The sequence below is a fragment of the Aedes aegypti genome, chromosome 2 (assembly GCF_002204515.2).
Source record: "Aedes aegypti strain LVP_AGWG chromosome 2, AaegL5.0 Primary Assembly, whole genome shotgun sequence".
In the NCBI taxonomy this organism is placed as follows: Eukaryota; Metazoa; Arthropoda; class Insecta; order Diptera; family Culicidae; genus Aedes; species Aedes aegypti.
Window position 1 is genome coordinate 206,455,643 of NC_035108.1, and position 20,841 is coordinate 206,476,483.

The following is a 20,841-nucleotide window of genomic DNA, read 5'->3' on the forward strand; positions in this document are numbered from 1 at the left end:
ATTCTCCGCATCAGAAATGCCCCAAATTTTTATGCCATACGGATGTGGTTTCGCTTTGATGTAAACTATGAAAAAACATCGCCCACGGTATGACAAAATTCTCTCGTCAACAGTCAAGTTCTTACTAGGATTGTACTTCGAAGAGAAATTTTCTCGAAACTTGTCCAAGAACCAACGAACCTTCAATAGGCGGTCAGATGATGCAGATGGACCGTTCAGCTCACGTTGTAGCGCGCGACGATTAGCAGAGTCATCAAATCGAATATGTCGCGTGATCTCTTTGTATCGATTTCTCGACATACAGTGAGAGGCAAAATAAAGTGCCCACCTTACCAGTTTTCGAATTTCTCTCATTGATTTGGTTCAAATTAAAGTTAACACACCTAAATCTTTTGTGATATTTTATTTTTGATGTTCTTTTAAAGTTGCACTTACGAAATTTTGATAAAAAAAAGAATTTTACTTAAAGAAAAAGAAAATCAATTTGTATTGAAAAAAAAGTAGTGACAAAAATAAGTGCCCACTTCCTTCTTGGCCCCAGAAAAGATGATTTAAGAAAAATAAAAAGCAATTTAATAGTTAATGTGTCCTCCTTTGGCCTTAAGGACTTGCTGGAGGCTCTTCGGCATGCTTTTCACCAGGTTTTGTAGGTGTTGTGGATCTAGTTCTTCCCAGGCGCGCTCCAAGGCTTCAAAATAATTATTTTTGTTGGTAACACCAGTTTTTTCAACCCTGGCATCGAGAATCGCCCACAAATTCTCGATGGGGTTGAGGTCTGGGCTTTGTGGAGGCCATTCCAGCGGTTTAATCCGACAAGACCGGAAAAAAGACTTGGTCTTCTTTCCAGTATGCTTCGGGTCGTTGTTCTAGAGAAATATGAATTTCTCTTCAAGGCCCGTCTGGATCAGCGAAACCTCCAGATTTTCCAGCAAGATGTTAATGTAGGAATCTGCCATCATTATTCCGTCGATTTTCACGAGGTTTTCTACTCCACTCCATGAAAAACACCCCCAGACCATCACATTTCCTCCTCCATGCTTCACCGTTCCTTGGATGTGGTGCTCTGCATCACACACGAGCCCGCCGCTCTCGGTTAGACAGCTCGAGCTTCAGGAGCGCCACATCCAAGGAACGGTGACGCATGGAAGTGTGATGTGATGAAATGTGATGGTCTGGGGGTGTTTTTCATGGAGTGGAGTAGGAAGCGTCGTGAAAATCGACGGAATAATGACGGCAGATTCCTACATTAACATCTTGCTGGAAAATCTGGAGGTTTCGCTGATCCAGACGGGCCTTGAAGAGAAATTCATATTTCTCTAGAACAACGACCCGAAGCATACTGGAAAGAAGACCAAGTCTTTCTTCCGGTCTTGTCGGATTAAACCGCTGGAATGGCCTCCACAAAGCCCAGACCTCAACCCCATCGAGAATTTGTGGGCGATTCTCGATGCTAGGGTTGAAAAAACTGGTGTTACCAACAAAAATAATTATTTTGAAGCCTTGGAGCGCGCCTGGGAAGAACTAGATCCACAACACCTACAAAACCTGGTGAAAAGCATGCCGAAGAGCCTCCAGCAAGTCCTTAAGGCCAAAGGAGGACACATTAACTATTAAATTGCTTTTTATTTTTCTTAAATCATCTTTTCTGGGGCCAAGAAGGAAGTGGGCACTTATTTTTGTCACTACTTTTTTTTCAATACAAATTGATTTTCTTTTTCTTTAAGTAAAATTCTTTTTTTAATCAAAATTTCGTAAGTGCAACTTTAAAAGAACATCAAAAATAAAATATCACAAAAGATTTAGGTGTGTTAACTTTAATTTGAACCAAATCAATGAGAGAAATTCGAAAACTGGTAAGGTGGGCACTTTATTTTGCCTCTCACTGTAACAGCTTTATAGAATACGATCCCATTCACAGAATCCGTCGACCACAACTCTTCAATACTCACTTTATTCGCGTGCATTCGGCCTGCGTTTATGAGAATTCTCAGCCACGCCTGAATCGTGGAGCGCGAAACTGGGCGAAAGCTTGTATCCCCTTGTGCAGCAGCTTCTCCATTAGTGAAAACAACGATCCTGTCCATCATTTCCTTGTCAAAAAACTCCATAAACGCATGTATGGGTGATGTAATACGTTCCAAACTAATGTTAAAACTTCTGTCACACTTGGATTCCGCCACTTTTACCGGGAAGTTACAAGGATGCTTTGTCGTCCACTTAAAATCTCCTACTCTATTTTCAAACTCGATTTCATCGTCATCATAAGCGAACGGATGCTCTTCTACACATTCTTCGTCACTATCTAAGTCACACTCGTTCAAATCTTCATCTGAATTTACGTTCACAATATCCGATTCAGATTCCAACGACATTTTTTCCTTTTGAAACTTTCGGAATTACATGCACGAGTCACACGGTGACTTCAACGGCTACGGGAAGGCAGAGGCCAACATGCGAGGATTTTCATGTGGAATTCGTAAGGATTGTACGTACCCAGGAAGAACATTTATCGTAAGGAGTAAATTTGGCACAACCGAACCGATCAACATACGAACTAATTGTGATTCCATTCACGATCATAAACGAAGATCACACAATGCAATCGGAAATGCGCTACGTATTCTATTGTTCGTGCTTCCGTTCGGAAAGTGATAAAAGAGAGTTGAGAGAGCACTCTCACGAACTAGCCTGGTGGTACAGTCATAATACAAGCATCGGTCATTTACATTTGAATTGCATGACGAGTTGGCAGACTAATAATTGTGACAGAGTGATCCATAGCTGTTTGATGAGTGTAGTAGATACTGTATATGTTGTTTGCACTTGCTGTGAATACCTTACAGATATGTTTGACTCATTTGATTCCTGGCGTGTGAATTCAGTTTACCTAAGAAGAGTGACCTGCTGGTATGCGACATTTGGCAGGACGTCATGTTGCAGTATTTGATACTCGAAACCATCAGAAAAAAGGGTCCGCCAGTACAAAGATATTATACTCTTCCCATACAAATTAGAAAATTGCTATGAGTTAAAGCTGTGGCTATGCGTATTTTGTAGAAAACTCATAACTGTTATCTTCTACAGGCTTCGTCGGGAAATCTCAGGATTTTCGGGAGTGATAAAAGAATAACGATCCTTTTCTTGTTAACGGAAATCGTGGAAATTATATGTAACAAATCATGAAGAAAGAACTACCACTTGACGTATTTTGTCCAAATTCCATATTTGTATAGAGTGGAAAAGAACATTTTTATTTGTGATAGATAACCTACTTATAAGAAATAAAAAGAGCATATTTGTATTCTGTATGAGCGCCAGAAACAATTTATAAAATTATTACGTTTGTACTCAAAAAAAATGCATGTTAATGAATTCGAAACAATAAAAAAAATCATAGTTGTGTTCTGCATAGCATAACAATAAAATGTTTTTGCTTTGGTCAAACGGTTGTCGAAAACATAAGTGGAGTCAATGAATCTTACACTTGTTTGAAAATCGCATTCATAAAATAAGAGAAAAGATATTTCACGGCAAGTCTAGAAGTAAATGAAATACAGTCGAAGCTTGTTATAACGACATAGCAAGGGACCGTCGTAATAGGGAATTGTCACTATAGAGAATAGTTATAACATCAAAATATTTTTCAAGGGACAGAAAAAATGTCGCTATAGAGAGCTTTTGTCGTTATAAACGTTGTCGTTATAACGAGCTTCGACTGTAATGTCATTCAAAAGGTTCTTTTTACAAAGGAAATTCTATCGATGAAAAATCATGAAGGAAGAACTGTCACACGGTGTACTTAGGATCGAAAACAAAAACGTTTCCTAATACAGAATTCGATGGAAACCATTAGGAGTTTCTGGATATGTCCAACATATCAATGACAATTTTCATACGGCAGGTGACCTACATATTTGAAGAGAGCTGTAGCATTATGCTATTTTGAATACAATGGAATTGACCCCCACCACATGATTCGGCGGTATACACCAGGGGTTCCGAGAGTGATGAAAGTGGCCATGTAAAGAGTAGCTCACTTGTGAGAAAACTGCATTTACTGTTTTTATGCCGATTGATAGCCTATGCAAGAGAAATCATGAAAAATGAGCAGTCGCATGATGCACTTTTGAGCAAAACCGGGATTGTCCCTTACTACAGGTTCCGCCGGGGTACCCCAGGGGTTCCAGAAGCGGCCAAAGTGGCCAATGACCATTTTACAGTAACAGGGCATTTGGTTTTGAGAAATCATAAAGAATGAGCTGTCACACGATCTGGTTTGGAATAAAATTGACAATGTCCTCTATGACGGGTTCCGCTGGGGCACCCCGGAGGTTCCGGAAGTGGCCAAACTGGTCCAAGACCCTTTTCGCAGTAATGAGACATCTCGTTATGAGAAATCATGAAAAATGAGCTATCACACGATGTGTTTTGGAATAAAATTGACAATGTCTTCTACTACGGGTTCCGCTAGGGCACCCCGGATGTTCCGGAAGTGGCCAAACTGGTTCAAGACCCTTTTAGCAGTAACGGGACATCTAGTTATGAGAAATCATGAAGAATGAGCTGTCGCAAGGCATATTTCTAGGTAAAAATGCAAGTGTCCGTATTTCTGGTTCCCCCGGGGCACTCCAGAGGTCCTCGGAACATCCGGAGGTTCTCTAGAAATTCAGAATATTCTCTGTTAGAATCACCATTGATAACGTTTCGATTTATAATAAGGGTTCCATGTGATTCCATAGAGAAAAAAATAGTTTTGATTGAAATACCCCAAATGGCTTAAGCTAGGTACCCCAAGGGAATCTGGAATAAATCCGGAACCATCCGCATTTCGGTCCATACCATCCGTTTGATCAAAACTAGAATAAAAACTGGCCCTTGTCTCCAATTTTCATAAAGATCGGTTGAAATTCACCAGAGTTATGAATTTTTCAATTTGAAAATTTGGTACCGAAATTACCTTGGCCTTTTGGGTGTTAATGATATTAGGTTGCATTTTTTTACATTCAGTTCTAATAGGCTTTTTTTGCACCATATGTAGAATTTTTCTATTTCATTGCGGAATACATTGATGTTTTCTTCATTTCTTATTTCCAGGAAGAGCTTCATGTCATCGGCATAAATTAACACTTTGAGTTTATTGAAAATGAAGGAAATGTCGTTTACATACATAATAAAAAGAAGAGGTCCCAAATGAGAGCCTTGAGGGACACCCGAAGTGACTTGAATTGGTTTTGATTTGTTTCCTTTTATCTTTAGTTATGATTTTCGAACGAAAAGACTTGTACGAGAAATCTGGGCATTTTTCACAAAGCTATGACCAAACGCAGGAATTAAAAAGTAGTACATCTTAAAAATTTCAGTGATTGAAATTTATAAAATTCTGTTATCAAAAATATTTATTTGAAAATCTTACACGAGTTGGAACATAGTTTTCCCGGCTTTTCTTTACGAATTTTCTCAACGGTGGAAAATTTTGTGGAAAACTTTTTCCAGTTAACATTTTTTTTTCTATTCCTTAGAAAATTTGCTTTCATTATCATAAAAAAAACTTTGTTTCTACGATGCTTCTTTGTTGAGTTATGATTTTTCAAAGAAAAGGCTCAAAATGGCACATTTGCACATTTTTTACGAAATTGGCCATAACTCAAAAACGAATTAAAAGTACATTTCAAAAATTTTAGCGATTAAAGCTTATGAAATTACTTTCTCAAATATATTTTTTTGAAAATTTTCCACGAGTTGGAGCATAGTTTTCCGGCTTTTCTTTACGAATTTTCTCAACGGAAAATTTTGTGGAAAACTTTTTCCAGTTATTTTTTTTATTCCTGAGAGAGATGCTATCATTTTCATAAAAAAACTTTGTTTCTATGATGCTTCGTTCTTGAGTTATGATTTTTCAAAGTAAGTAGTGTCAGGGGAAAACAAAAAAAAATCCAACTGAGTTTTCCGGAAAAATAGGCGACCTTGAATTTTTCTCAATTTTTTTTATTCATGTATTGATGAGCCCTGCCTGTGGAAAAAGTTTTATGAAAATCTGAGACCTTCGGCCCAAACCCATACGGAAATAAAAAAAATCCCCAGCTGGGTTACTGACCATTCAGCAAAGCGAATTTTGATTTGCTGTTTAATCAGCACTAGGTTATTTGTAATTATCGTGGGATTCCTTGCTGCTTTTCAGCGATTTCAGATCGCCAGCTTCCGGCAGATGAAAAATTTTAGGTAATAGGTAATAGGTAATTAGGTAATTGTCAAAGGTGTCATAGAAAAGAGTAGAAAATGCGAATGCGTTGCATGTCATAAACATTTATTTATGCAAAAAAATAAACACAATTGTCTGCGCTCTGGGGGAAAATGGATACCGTCTACCGTAACGGCAATGCTGTCACCTACAATTAAACATTTTGATGTTTATCAAACCATCAATATCATACTGAATGTTTAGTACTTACCAGGTAAAATTTTTTTAAGCTCCATGCTGATATTGTAAGTGAAACGAGTGGGAGAAATTTTTCTCTTGTTTAAAATTTATCGGGTGACAGATAAAACTGTTTGTTGATACGAGTTCAGCAATAATGTCTACAGGTTTACAGCAAAATTTCAAATAGATTGCTGATTATCAATCACGTGTCATATAAATTACTGAAAATCAGCAAAACTGATGGTGATGACAAGTATCCAGCAAGTTAGATTGCTGAATTCCAGTAAACAATTTCAGAAATGGTGTACCGTTTTGATTCATATTACGGACACTTAAGGCCTCAGTGAAGCATAACTCACAAAAAAAGTATGTAAAATAAATCACTAAGTATGATTCCTCCGCGTTATCGAACCTTCAAGCCTCTTAACTTTCGAATGGTGAGTGAAGATTTTGATTCCGAAACATGAATAATTTTAAATAAATAGAAATGTGTGGAATTTACATGATTCTTATTCCGGACGCTTCCCTACTTTTGCCTCATATTCCGGACACTGCGATTCGAATTCCGGACAGGTAAAACAAATCATGGATAGAAAAGTCAAATCATCAAATAAAATCGTTAATCCAAAAGAGAGACGCTTAAGGAAGTTGGGTAACATAAATTTTCATGGATATCTATGGAAAATGCTTGTGAAAACGAGCCTTGTAAGTGAGAACTTTTGAACAGCGAAAATTGAAACATTTCGTGTGAAATGTTTCCCATACAAAGTAGAGTGTCCGGAATTTGAAGCTGTCCGTAATATGAATCAAAACGGTATATCAGTAAAATAGTGTATTGCTGGAATGGTTTCAGCAAACGAAATTGCTGGAAGATTGATCGAAAATTTAGTGTGTACTGATTCTACTACAAATTTGGATAGATATTACTATATTATATTCCTCAAAATAACTTGAGCGAATTGTCTATAAATTGTCTCTGAGATTCCTCCATTGATTCTTGCAAGGACATTTAAAAACATTGTAATTTCACGCTGTTCTTCCAAACATTACTATGGGATTTTTTTTCCATACATTTCCTTAGAATTTATTCTGACATTATTCTATAAGTTCCACCTTACAATACTTTTATATTTATTAAATAGCTTACAGATTCGCTTTCAGATTCTGCATTCCAAGAAAGACACTGTTCATGATTTGTCTCGTGGCGTAGGGGTAACGCGTTTATCTAGTGAACAGGGAGTCGTGAGTTCGATTCTCCTCGAGAAGATGTGTAACTTTTTCGCAAATTTCACATCAATTTGTCAATTTAATCCAATTGCGAAGTATATGTAATGTTTAGTTTTACGGTAGATATCTTGTTGCTGAAATCGGATCACAAGAAAAATTTAAAAAAATGTCTCAAACTCACCCTTGTCGTATCAGCTTCCGATTGTTGTAGATAGCCCGCGGAGCACTGATCCACGTGTAAACGCCTCGTGCCTGCGGTTGTTCCGAAGGTTGATTACGACCACCATGTCGCTCCCATTTGGCACAGTGATCGGGAAAATTGGGCTCCAAGAGCTGACTCATGTCCCCTTTGCCCAGATTCGGTGGGGTACATTTCTTGGGCGCCGCTACGGGCGCAGGACATGTCGGCATACCAATGTGTCACTTTTTCACTTGTTTTCGCGGGAAAGCTCGACTAAAAGTGTTAGGCTCCTATTGCTTCGCAATGTGAAATAAAATTATTCTTTTGCAATGATTGTAGGAACAACAGCTATGGAAATAAAAAGGCGTTCATGTTTTAGCAGTGGCGTAGCTAAGGTTTTCAAGGTCCGGTGCGGAGCCAAATTTGGGAGCCCCAAATTTTCACTGATTGGTACTTGTATCCGTCCATTGGTGCATTTAGTTGTTAAAATGCCAATAACAAATAGAGGTAAGCCCATTGAAGCTTTCACACCACGTGGTCAAAATTTTGTTTTTATTGAATTCTAATTTTATATAAATAAAATATTGGACGTTGATTAGCATTTTAAAAATTTGTTACATTTGTATATGATCTTAGTTATAAAATGGCATATTTTGAGGTGAATTAGGGAATTGTTTCTACTTTGGTTGGTTTGCTGTCACCTTCAATCACATCACATTTATTTATTTGACACTGCCTTGAATTCCTTTGATATCCTACAGACTGTTCTTATTATCTAATATTCTTAATTCACTATGGATCGTTATAAACAAGATTAAAAATCTTTCCTCGTGCCACACAAATTTGTAGGAAATGTTTAACCACAACTAGCTACTGAACTAGCTGTTCAGACATGCTATTTGCTATTATTTTCACTTAATATGATTCCAAAAGTTTTGTCAACAAGATAGCTTAATTACTCATAATTAAAACAACATTACTAATTTTCAAAGGGTACCCTTGTTTCTGAATATTTTTATGCTTTAAGGCGAAGTAGGCCGTCATTGAAAGTCGCGTCGTTGATGATTGTTGCTAATTCAGCATACTTTACGCATGTAAGCGCGTACAGTGACACTTTTTCAAGTCAATGTAAACTATCAAGACTGAGTTTTATCACTTTAAAATGCAAGCTGAAAAGTCATCATTGTTGCCAAAACGAATGACGGGCTACTTAGCCTTAACTGTAGTAAATTTTTCGGATGAAAAAAAAAAGTTTTGGTTGAGTTTTTGATGGGTAAATTGAAGTATCAGTCCATGTTGCATGTTACCCCACACCAGGGGTAGCATGAAAAATGTATATTTTATATCAAACAAATTATTACTAACTAATGAGCATGATTGACCGCCCGCAATTGCTATTCCTTTATTGCAAGAACAGCTGTACTTACACAGGGAACCAACAGATGCTACTCAGGATCAGTAGCATCTTCAATGTGTAATAGGGTGCCAATGGAATGTATGGGAAAAATTTTGCCATCGAATTTCAAAAAAAGGTAGGGCTCAAAAGTTTTGTCTCCTCGAAAAAAGTTCCCATGCAAAATTTGAGCTCAATCGGACTTCATTAAGTGGACCCCCAAAGCGGTCAAAGTTTGGCTTTTTTGACCCATGAAAAATCTCCAAAGGGGGGGGTACATGAAATTTCCAAAATCGAAATTTTTTTTTTGATGCCAGATGTCTTAGAAATGCATGAAACGTCGAGATCTGGTGTTATTTGAAAAATTTTTTTTTTGAAAAAATCGACCTTTTGGGACTTAGTAAATTTTTGAGTTGGGGGAGTGAATTGAATTTGAAATGAACGATTTGAATTCAATTGCTGAGAAATTCAAGGCAATAGTATTGAAACATATCCTATATGATTGTTGGCCACTGAAAGCATATGTTATGTGATATTTCATTAGGGTGGTTCATTTACTTTCCATTAGGGTGGTCCTTTTTGTTAAAAAATAAAAAAAAATAAAAAATAGAATTTTAATTGAATATTGAAGACAATAGTATTAGAACATCTCTCACATTATCGTCAGCCATTTTCTACATTTAATATGTGGTATTTTATTAGGGTGGTTCACTTATTTTCCATTACGGTGGGCCTTTCTGTCGAAAAATCATAATTTGAATGGGATATTAAAAACAATAGTATTTTATCACCTCTTTCATCATCGTAAGCCATTTCCTTCATTAGATTCGTGATATTTCATTGGGAAGGCTCACTTATATTCAATTACGGTGATTCTTAAAAAAAAAATTGAGTATTTGAATGGAATAGTAAATACAAGAGTAATTAAACATCTCCTATGTCATCGTAGGCCACTGTTAATGTATAATATGTGATATTTCATTGGGGCTATTGTCCTCAGTTTTGCATAAGGGTGATCATTTAATTTGTAAAATATTCTCAATAGATCTAACAAATCAACTTTGTTTGTATAGTTTTGAATCATGATTCTTCATTGGCATGCAACTCTTCGTTAAGCTATTTTCATTAAGGGTTTCTTTTGAATAGTTAAAATAAAACCTTCCAATCATCAGTGAATTCAGTGAAGCACAACTCTAACTGCCATAATCAAAATACAGATAAAAAAGGAATGAAATAATTTTTGACGTATACAAATTATGACAATAGCTTGATGGGCGACGATGAAGGGCAACAAAACTGTTTAGTTTATATTTTCAAAAGAGATTCTCAGCCTTGGTTCATTCCCGAAACAAAAGTACGTTGCCTTCTGCTTGCTATAGTACACGCGATTTGGTTGTGACAACGTAGGTAATTCAAGTTTCGACAATCAGTTCTCGTTTATTCTTCAAAGATGTAACAAAGTTCCTTCAAGAAATTTCGTCGGAATTTCATATGGATTTTTTCGTTAGAGTTTTCAACGGAATTTTCTTTGGAGTTTCCTTTTGAATTTTAATCGGAATTTTCTTCGAAATTCCTTTTAAAATTTTTTATTTGACTTTTCTACGAAATTTCCTTTTTTTTTCTACGGAATTTTTATCAAAATCGGAAATTTATCCTGAATTTGCTTCGGAATATCCTGTGGAATTTTCTTCGGTATCTTTAGAAGTGCCCTTTTGAATTTTCTGTGGTATTTCCTTCGAAATTTCCTATGAAGTGTCCTCCGGAATTTCATTCTGAACTTTTCATTGGAATTTTCTTCGAAATTCACTTCGGAGTTTCTTTTTGAGTTTCCTTCGAAATTTGCTTTGGAGTTTCCTTCCGAATTTCTTCTAGAGTTTGTTTCGGAATTTCCTGTGTTATTATCTTTGGAGCTTCCTTCAGAATTGTATTCGAAATATTATTTGGAATTTCTTTCGAAGCATTGGAATTTACTTTGGAAATTCCTTCGAAATTTTCTTTGGAGCTTTCTTCGGAATTTCATTTGGGATTTCTTTTGAACCTTTGAAATTTACTGCGGAATATTCTTAGAAATTTCCTTTACAATTTTCTTTGGAACTTCCACAGAGTTTTCTTGAGAATTTCCTTACAAATTTGCTTTGGATATTCCATAGAAAATTCCTTAGAAATTTTCTACGAAATATCCTTTTAACTTCCTTTTTTCATTGCAATTTGCTTCGGGATTTGCTTTGGAATTTTCTTTGGAATTTCCTTAGAAATTCCCTTTTGAATATGCTTTGGATATTTTTCAGAATTGTCGTCGGAATGTCCTTTGGAATGTGCTTCAGAATTTCTTTTGCAATTTTATTCATTTTTTTTAATTTTTATTTTCGGGATTTCCCTTGTATTTTCGAAAGATTCCATCGAAGTTTCCTTTGGAATTTCTTTTGGAGCTGTGATCTTTTCTTCGAAATTTCCTTAGAAATTCCTTTTTGAATTTCATTCGGAATTTGCTTTGAATTTTTTTATGGAATTTCCTATGGAGTTTTCGGAAATTCCTTTGGAATTTTCCACGGATTTTTCTTCGGAATTCCCTTGGGTTTTTTTTCGGAATTTCCTTTGGAATTTTCTACGCAATTTTCGTCAGAATTTCTTCTGAAATTTGCTTCGGAAATTCCGTTGGATTTTTTTTAGTTTCCTTCGGAATTAACTTTGGAATTTCCGTCGAAATTCCCTTAGGAGTATCCTTTAAAATTCCTTTGCAGTTTTCTTTGGGGCTACTTATCAAATTTTCTTCAGAATTTTCTTAGGAATTCCTTTATTACTTCCTTCAAAATTCTCTTTGAAATTTCTTTCGGAATTTCGTTTGAAGTTTACTTCCAAATTTGTTATAGAGTTTCCTCGGAATTTCCTTTGAAATAACCTTTGGAATTTCCTATGGAGATTTCGAAATTTTATTTAGAAGTATTGATTGGAATTTTTTCCTTTGGACTGTTTTCCGTTGAATTTTCGCGGAATTTACTTTGGAATTTCCTTCGTATTGTTTTTTCGGAATTTTCTTAGGAGTATCCTTTAAAATTTCTTTGTATTCTTCGGAACTTCATATCTCATTTACTTCAGAATTTCCTTTGGAATTTCTTCATGAATTTCTTTCAGTAAGTTGCTTCAGGAAATTATTTTGGATTTCTTTGGAATTACTTTCGGAATTTCCTTCTTCAGTTCTTCAAAAATTTTTTCGGCGTTTCCTTTGGAATTTCTTCTGGAATTGCCTTCGGAATTTCCTTTGGAATTCGCTTCGGAAGTTCCTTTGAAATTTCTTATGGAATTTCCTTTGCAATTTCTTTTAGAGCTGGCTTCGGAATTTCATTTGGAATTTTCTGCGCAATTTTCGTCCGAGTTTTCTTTGGAATTTGCTTCGGAACATCCTTCAAAAATCCATTCGGATTTATTTTTCTGGAATTTCCTTTTGAATTTGCTTTGGAATTTCTTTCGGGATTTGCTTTGGAATTTCATTTGGAGCTACCTTCGGGATTTGATTTGGAATTTTCTACGTTATTTTCGTCGAAATTTACTTTGCAATTTGCTTCGGAATTTCTTCTAGAGTTTTCTTCGGAATTCCTTTTGGAGTTTCATGCTAAATTTGATTCGGAATTTGATTTGGAATTTCTTTTGAAGCTTTGAAATTATTTCGGAATTTTCTTCGGAAATACCTCTATAATTTTCGTTTCCTCTGGAATTTTCTTCGGTATTTCCTTCGGAATTTTCTCTGGAATTTCCTTCGGAATTTTCTCTGCAATTTCCTTCGGAATATCCTCTGGAATTACCTTCGGAATTTCCTTTGGAATTTCCTTCGCAATTTCCTCTGGAATTTCATTCGGAAATTACTTTGGAATTTCCTTCCGTATTTCCCCTAGAATATTCTTCGAAATTATCTCTGGAATTTCTTTCAGGATTTTCTCTGGAATTTCCTTCAGAATTTTCTCTGGAATTTCTTTCAGAATTTCCTCTGGAATTTCCTTCGGAATTTCCTCTAGAATTTCCTGCGAAATTTCCTCTGGAATTTCCTGAGAAATTTCGTCTGGAATTTCCTTCGGAACTTTCTCTGGAATTTCTTTCGGAATTTCCACTGGAATTTCCTTCGTAATTCCCTCTGGAATTTCCGTTGGAATTTCCTTTGGAATTTCCTTCAGTATTTCCTCTAGAATTTCCTTCAGAATTTTCTGTAGAATTTCCTTTGGAATTCGCAAAACTAAATTGGAAAGGTCACGAGGCTCAATGCTTGATCTCTGAGATGAGTGCATCTGAAATCACGAAGTAGCAAGCGGATTTTGTATGAGACGAGGACTCCAAACTGGTTCAGCTTAGTAAAGTGTTGCATTCCGAATGAAAATCACGCAAAACTTTTCAAAAGACCTTTCTAACAATGAGAGGCTTTCTAGAAAACTCTTTTGTTGTTAACTAAGTTACCTTTACATTTTTCGTCGAACATTACGCAAATATTATGTAGTAGTCCACACCATAATCTTTCGGTCTGTAGATATTAAGGTTGAAATTTTTACAATGATACCATAATTAAGGAAAGTGGACGAGACTTTTTCGAGAAATCATGGTTTCAAACTATACGAAAAATGATGCACCCTAATGGAAAATAAGAGAAACACCCTAATGAAATATGTTAACAGTATCCTACGATGATGTAGCATATCAAATGGAACTAGAGGCGCATGAATTCAGAGGAATTTAAAGCCTCTCTAAACAAAAATATCACGAATCTAATGAAGGAAATGCCCTACGATGATGAAAGAGGTGATAAAATACTATTGTTTTTAATATCCCATTCAAATTATGATTTTTCGACAGAAAAGCCCACCCGAATGGAAAATAAGTGAACCACCCTAATAAAATACCACATATTAAATGTAGAAAATGGCTTACGATAATGTGAGAGATGTTCCAATACTATTGTCTTCAATATTCAATTAAAATTCTATTTTTTATTTTTTTTTTTATTTTTTAACAAAAAGGACCACTCTAATGCAAAGTAAATGAACCACCCTAATGAAATATCACATATCATATGCTTTCAGTGGCCAACAATCATATAGGATATGTTTCAATACTATTGCCTTGAATTTCTCAGCAATTGAATTCAAATCGTTCATTTCAAATTAAATTCACTCCCCCAACTCAAAAATTTACTAAGTCCCAAAAGGTCGATTTTTTCAAAAAAAATTTTTTCCAAATAACACCAGATCTCGACGTTTCATGCATTTCTAAGACATCTGGCATCAAAAAAAAATTTCGATTTCGGAAATTTCATGTACCCCCCCCTTTGGAGATTTTTCATGGGTCAAAAAAGCCAAACTTTGACCGCTTTGGGGGTCCACTTAATGAAGTCCGATTGAGCTCAAATTTTGCATGGGGACTTTTTTCGAGGAGACAAAACTTTTGAGCCCTACCTTTTTTTGAAATTCGAAAAATCGATTTTCATTGGCACCCTAATGTGTAAGTACTGGTGCTCTTATTATTATAACAAACAATACCGGCACCGGCTGCGTCCGAATGCAGGTCAATTTGGGAATGGGAGGGAAATGTTGACGTGTTACTTGCTTTATGGAAGCCGAGGAGTCCTCTGCACTTCCACAAGAAAACACTGGGAGTTTGGATATGGGAAAGGATTCGTTTTGGTAAACGATAGAGATGTAATTTTAAATAAATACATGAGCATATACACGGATGATCGATACCGATAGTGCGGTTACTATGCAAACCGGACACGATTCGAATTCCGTCGCTCGCCTACAAAGGAGCATGCAACAGATTCAATGGATCAAAAACTACTGACCGTCGATCCTTTTTTTCACCCGCACGCTTTGTTTACGTTATTTTTTTCTTCAGCACGACGCGAACCGGACATAATGGATCCGGATTCCGTCGCTTGCCCTCAAAGAAGCATGCAACAGATTGAAAAGATCAAACACTACTGACGCGTCGTTGCTTTTTTCACACGCCCACTTTGTTTTCTTTTTTTTTCCTTCAGCAAAACGCGAACCAGACACAATTGATCCGGATTCCGTTGCTTACCCTCGAAGAAGCATGCAACAGATTCAGCGGATCAAGATCAAACACTACTCGCTTTATCGTTAAGTCTCCATAAACTTTAAAAAATTGATGTTTTTCTAAAATTTTTGACATTTACTTGTACAATGTTTTGCTGAGATGAACATGCTTTCGGCAGATAATCCGTTAAAAAAGAGAAAGGAAAACATTGTGAAGTTTGCTTTGAATAAGGGGCGCTCAAATGGTTGTTCGCCAAGGGCGCCATGAGACCACGCTACGGCTCTGGATGTCGTCTGTCGTCTTGGACACTTTTCGTAGGTTGCAATTTACAAAGAAATAAAACTAAAGACGTCCGTTTTTTTTTTACTCATTCAATTAAACACAAGATTAAACTGTAACTAGTGACGGTATAGACCAGGTCTGTCCAACCTTTTTGAATCGCGGTCCAGAAAATCTGTTATGCTGTGGTCCAAATTTGTTTAGCGCGCAAGCAATTTCCCATATTTTTGAAAAATTGAACAAAACATTGAAATAATTTTCGTAGGGGCCTTCCTTAGCCGAGTGGTCAGAGTCCACGGCTACAAAGCAAAGCCATGCTGAAGGTGTCTAGGTTCGATTCCCGGTCGGTCCAGGATCTTTTCGGAATGGAAATTTCCTTGACTTCCCTGGGCATAGCGTATAATCGTACCTGTCACACGATATACGAATGCGAAAATGGCTACTTTGGCAAGAAAAGCTCTTAGTATAACTGTGGAAGTGCTCATAAGAACACTAAGCTGAGAAGCAGGCTCTGTCCCTGTGAGGACGTTAATCCCTCTACCGGCAGCTTATTTTTTTACCGCAATAGAAATATTCAAACCTTGATAACTTTTTTGTTTCTCGATATTTTTTGCAAACAAATTATTACTAACTAATTGCGAAAAAGCTCAAAAACTTATTATGCAGTTTGAAAGCGCACACAATTTTTATTTAGGACACACTAATCCAATTGAGAATCAAATTACCGTAATCCGGGGTACGGATAACATTGATCGAACACGCTCAAAAAAGCGTTCTGGAAAACGTAAACTGTCAAAAATACACCGTGAACTACCATCATTGGTCACAGATACATGATCTAGTTCACGGTGTATTTTTGCTTGTTGACGAGTTCACGTCTGCTGTTCACGGATACGAGAACGGTTTTTTTTCTGTGAAATAACTCATCTCGTAATAAGTACGTATCATCATTTATTGATAGAAATTTCCAAAGTACGAATGGCGCTTCTCGTTCTCATATTCATAAGCTAATAAAAAATAAGATTTTTGGGAAAATTGCATTTACTTCGTGATTGTATTTGTCAATTTTTAAAAAACAACGATTTCAATGGTTAAGGATGACACTGCTGAAGGTTCACGCCTCACATTAGTTTTGAAAGCGATATGAGCAAGGATAATGTAATTGTCACTTAAAATGGCATCGTCAAAAACGATTCCGTTGTCAACATTTGCAAAAGTTTGTTCATTTAGGCAACATTAACGAATTACTGTTAATAATGTAGACTTTCCGCGGTTTGATGTGTTTTCAATTTCAAAATAACTCAAAAAGTAAAAGACTTGTAAGCGTTTGGCCTTCATATTCGGCTTAAGAAGCTATGATTTAAGTGAGCAAAGACATTTTCAATATCACCGAACGTTGTATACATAAGTGATCAATCATCTAAATAAAAAATATTATATTAACGTAGTTCAAATCTCCAATAGCACATCGGCAAATACTATGACCGGATTGGTTGCTTTTCTCATAGTAATTCCCATATAAACATTGAAGGGCTTGCGCAGTCGCAGTTTTCATCCAAATGAGCTCAAATTTTGGGAGGACACTCAGAATTTGATCTAGAATCGAATGAGTGGTGTGGATTTTTTGATTTTTTTTATTGTTCGTTTAGTGTTCTTATGAGCACTTCCACAGTTATTAACTGAGAGCTTACTATGCCAATGATCATTTTTGCATGCGTATTTCGTGTGGCAGGTACGAAGATACTCTATGCCCTGGGAAGTCGAGAAAATTTCCAACCCGAAAAGATCCTCGACCGGTGGGATTCGAACCCACGACCCTCAGCTTGGTCTTGCTGAATAGCTGCGCGTTTACCGCTACGGCTATCTGGGCCCCCTACATGTCTACTTGAAGGTTTCAAATAAAGAGCTTTTGATATTTATGTGGGAATATTGAGCTTTAGCAGCATTAGGAGAAATCTTCCGTTTTTGCAAGTATGAAAAAATTACAAATTTTTTGCATTCCAGTGGGGGACGTAACGCCAGAAAGAAGAAGAAGAAGTAGACATGTTGTCACGATGAGAGGGGTTCCAATACATTGGGAAAATGAAGTTTAGTATCTAGAGCACATGCTAGATAAAAATTTAACTTTCAAAAATCACAGATAATTGTAACAAATTTGTAAAATGTTTTTATCCACTTATTAATAGAAAATCAAAATATTGTCTCAAAAAAAAAGAAGCTTGATCTTCGAACAAATTTTCAGGCCAGCCATGTTGTATGCTGTACCAATATGAACTATCTGTTGTAATACCAGAAAGAGAGATCTACAGAGGATTCAAAATAAAATCTTGAAAATGATTCTGATGTTCCCTCCCTAGTATAGTACTAATGAGTTACATAGAATATCCAATGTTGAAACATTGAAACAAATAAAATTGTTACTGACAAAAATCGTTGCAATCTTCTATTGCCTAGATTATTGCGTTATATATTTAGATCAAGTTTAGTTTAGTTAATTGAAAGCGTTTTTCCTTACAAACAGGTAAAATCAAATCACCTGTAAGAAATCTGAACTGCTACGGCAAATGAAATGATATATATTTTTAACAAAATCTTAATACAGGTCGGACTCGATTATCCGGAGTATCGATTTTTTTTTCACTCCGGATAATCGAATCCTCCGGATAATCGAATCGCTAAAAAAATATTCAAATTTGCGATAAAAGAACTTAAATATTACCTTTGTTTATTGTTTTATTAACATGATGCACTGGCGTCACCAGAAATTATTTCTAGGAACATTAGGAGTCTTGAGAAGAAAAATCAATTGTTGACTGGCATACACATAAAATCCCTTTTTCAAGCCCCTCTTCTCTTATTTACATCCAAAACTGCTAAACCATTAATATTGTATATTGCAATACTAATTTTCTCAAAATTATGCATAAAAACTGAAAAAAAAAAAACAAGAACATCAAAAATATATATTCCGGATAATCCCGGATAGTCGAGTCCGACCTGTATAAGCTGAATTTAGCTGTACCAATTTAGGATGACAGTTTTGTCTAACACAGTACACAGAACAAATGAATGATTATGAATCATATGACACTTACATATACAGTAATTAAAAAATAATAATCCTACCAACTAAGAGAAATTTTCAACACAATTTTGGGGCCTCTAGGAACACGGGGCTCGGTGCGGACCACACCCCCTAGCTACGCTACTGTGTTGTAGCACACTATTTAATTGTAGCACCGTGACTGCTCACTAGCCATTTATTTCCTTTTGCTGCACTTATAGACGCGGAATTTATTCCAAACCTTGGACTTGATATTACCGTGCCAATGGTGTCGTGAATTTATTTGCTTAGGAATTTGCAGAAGTTTTTCTTCCCTACGAAACGAGAAAACACAATTCTGGGGAAGGTGCACCGAGGACTTCCGCTAGTCATAAATAATTGTTGCACTTGAAATGAACAAAAATGAGCACTTGGAATCGCCTGTTTCGTCGCGGTTTTAATTCACAGGACGGGGGCGGGAAAAAGGGGGTGTGAGTAAAATGTCACAATTTGCATGCACGTAAGTAATCACCGATTCTTACAAAACACAATGGATAGTCACGGCAGGATTATAATTGAATCGTTTATTTAGTAACACGTATTTTTAGATATCCATTCACCAACAAAGTTTAAGCGTTTATAATGCTGTTCTCCGGGTTGCACGACGGAAGGCAAATTTGTGCGCCATTAATTCGAAAGTTTTCTGTTGAACATTTGTAGCACTAAAAACGATGATCTGAGGTTTTTGTTTTTCATGGAAATGGCACAAATATTGCTAAAAAGTATCATAAATTCTTTAAAAAAATGTATACTGAAAGAACGCGGGAACAAACTTTTCACGGTTTTGTTTGTAAACTGTTTATCGGGTTCCTTTATCGGACACCATGGAAACGAACTGGGGATGTGGGCGGAAATGTGTTTGCTCAGTTTTGCCCTAGAGTTTTCATTCATTCACACTCGCACTCAGGAGTGGCTCCTACAGACAGGTCTCCTATTAAGACGCTGCCACCCACTTTCCTTCCACTGTTTTTTTCAGTCGTTTTGTCTGTGTCAAAACAAGTTATGTTGTCTGTGCCTTGGGCTCATATTGACTCCAAATTCAAATTGTGATAAATAATGACACTCCACGGTACTGTCAGTTTGTGTGATATTGAGAAGTAGTTGGTGGACTCTATGTCACGATTCGGAAACAAATTAATAGGATCGAATCGAATTTTTGGCCGGTTTCATCTCCTCTTCCTCCGTATTTGGACAACGGTAATGTAAATCAGAGCTGTCCAATATACGGTTCGCGGGTTGCATCCGGCCAGCGTCATCATTTTGTGCGGCCCGTGAAGAGGCCCACACTGATACAAATCCACACGTTTGATCTGTGTGTTTAAAATTATGGATCGATCCATGAACATCCATGATTTTCTTGCAAATTCGTGTGTGTTACACATTCCATTCTTTAGTTTTGTTTTAAAGACAAATTCAATATCCGACAACAAAGATTCGATTCCTCTACAATGGGTAAAAAATACTCATCCATTGACAGAAATCGGTTTTACCCGTTTAGAGTAACCGTGTTTACTCTTCAAATTGTGGAGAGGCCACTTCTAGCGGAAATGGGTGAATTTTTACCCATTAAAGGGTATTCACAACATACCGTGTAGGGACAATTCAAATATGACGTCCATCGTTTTTTGAGATTTCTAGACCCCCCTACCCACTTTGTCACACTTTTTCCAATACTTTCTACACGTACTGTCACACTTACGTAGACCCCCTCCGCCAATGATGGACGTCATTTTTGGATGGTCCCTCATGGTTATTTTGTGTCATGATTATCATGTTCAAGTTGGCCGATTCATTGATTTGCGCATGGATGAAACGAGAAAACTTGTGCTGATCAACTGTGGGCAAGAGCAAAGCAGTTAAAATTCAATTACGTTTGAATTTACATGTCTAAACATCTCTTGATGAAGTGTAATTATAAAACGCGATATAAATTTAGGTTCATTTTCGTGCTCCAAATATGTGCATAAAAATAAACTTAATTTTACATTATTGTTTTAACTGTGTGGTTCTCTAGATTTGTGCTCTTGAAATTCGGAGGTTTTGCTTCGATGCATCTTCATCTTAAAAGAAATTTCTGTAGGAATTCATGAATGAACCTTCACACCTAGTTTATTTTCGTGAACTAGGCTGTGTTTTTCGGTTTTTCAATTTCAACCAATAATTGTCAAATTGCTAAGTAACGAAGCACGATTTACTTATACTCC

General features: G+C 36.4%; 1 protein-coding gene across 1 annotated transcript in view; it reads right to left on the reverse strand.

The window, feature by feature from the left end:
* LOC5570323 (radial spoke head protein 3 homolog B) overlaps positions 1–19,432 on the reverse strand; it is an 82,006-nt gene extending 62,574 nt beyond the window's left edge. Inside the window, exons 1-2 of the mRNA XM_021843825.1 lie at positions 18,857–19,432; positions 7,827–8,122 (exon numbers count right to left, since the gene is read on the reverse strand). Coding sequence (XP_021699517.1) covers positions 7,827–8,056 — 230 coding nt within the window. The 5' untranslated portion in view covers positions 8,057–8,122; positions 18,857–19,432. The remainder of the gene's footprint in view (positions 1–7,826; positions 8,123–18,856) is intronic.
* Positions 19,433–20,841: the final 1,409 nt, after the last annotated feature.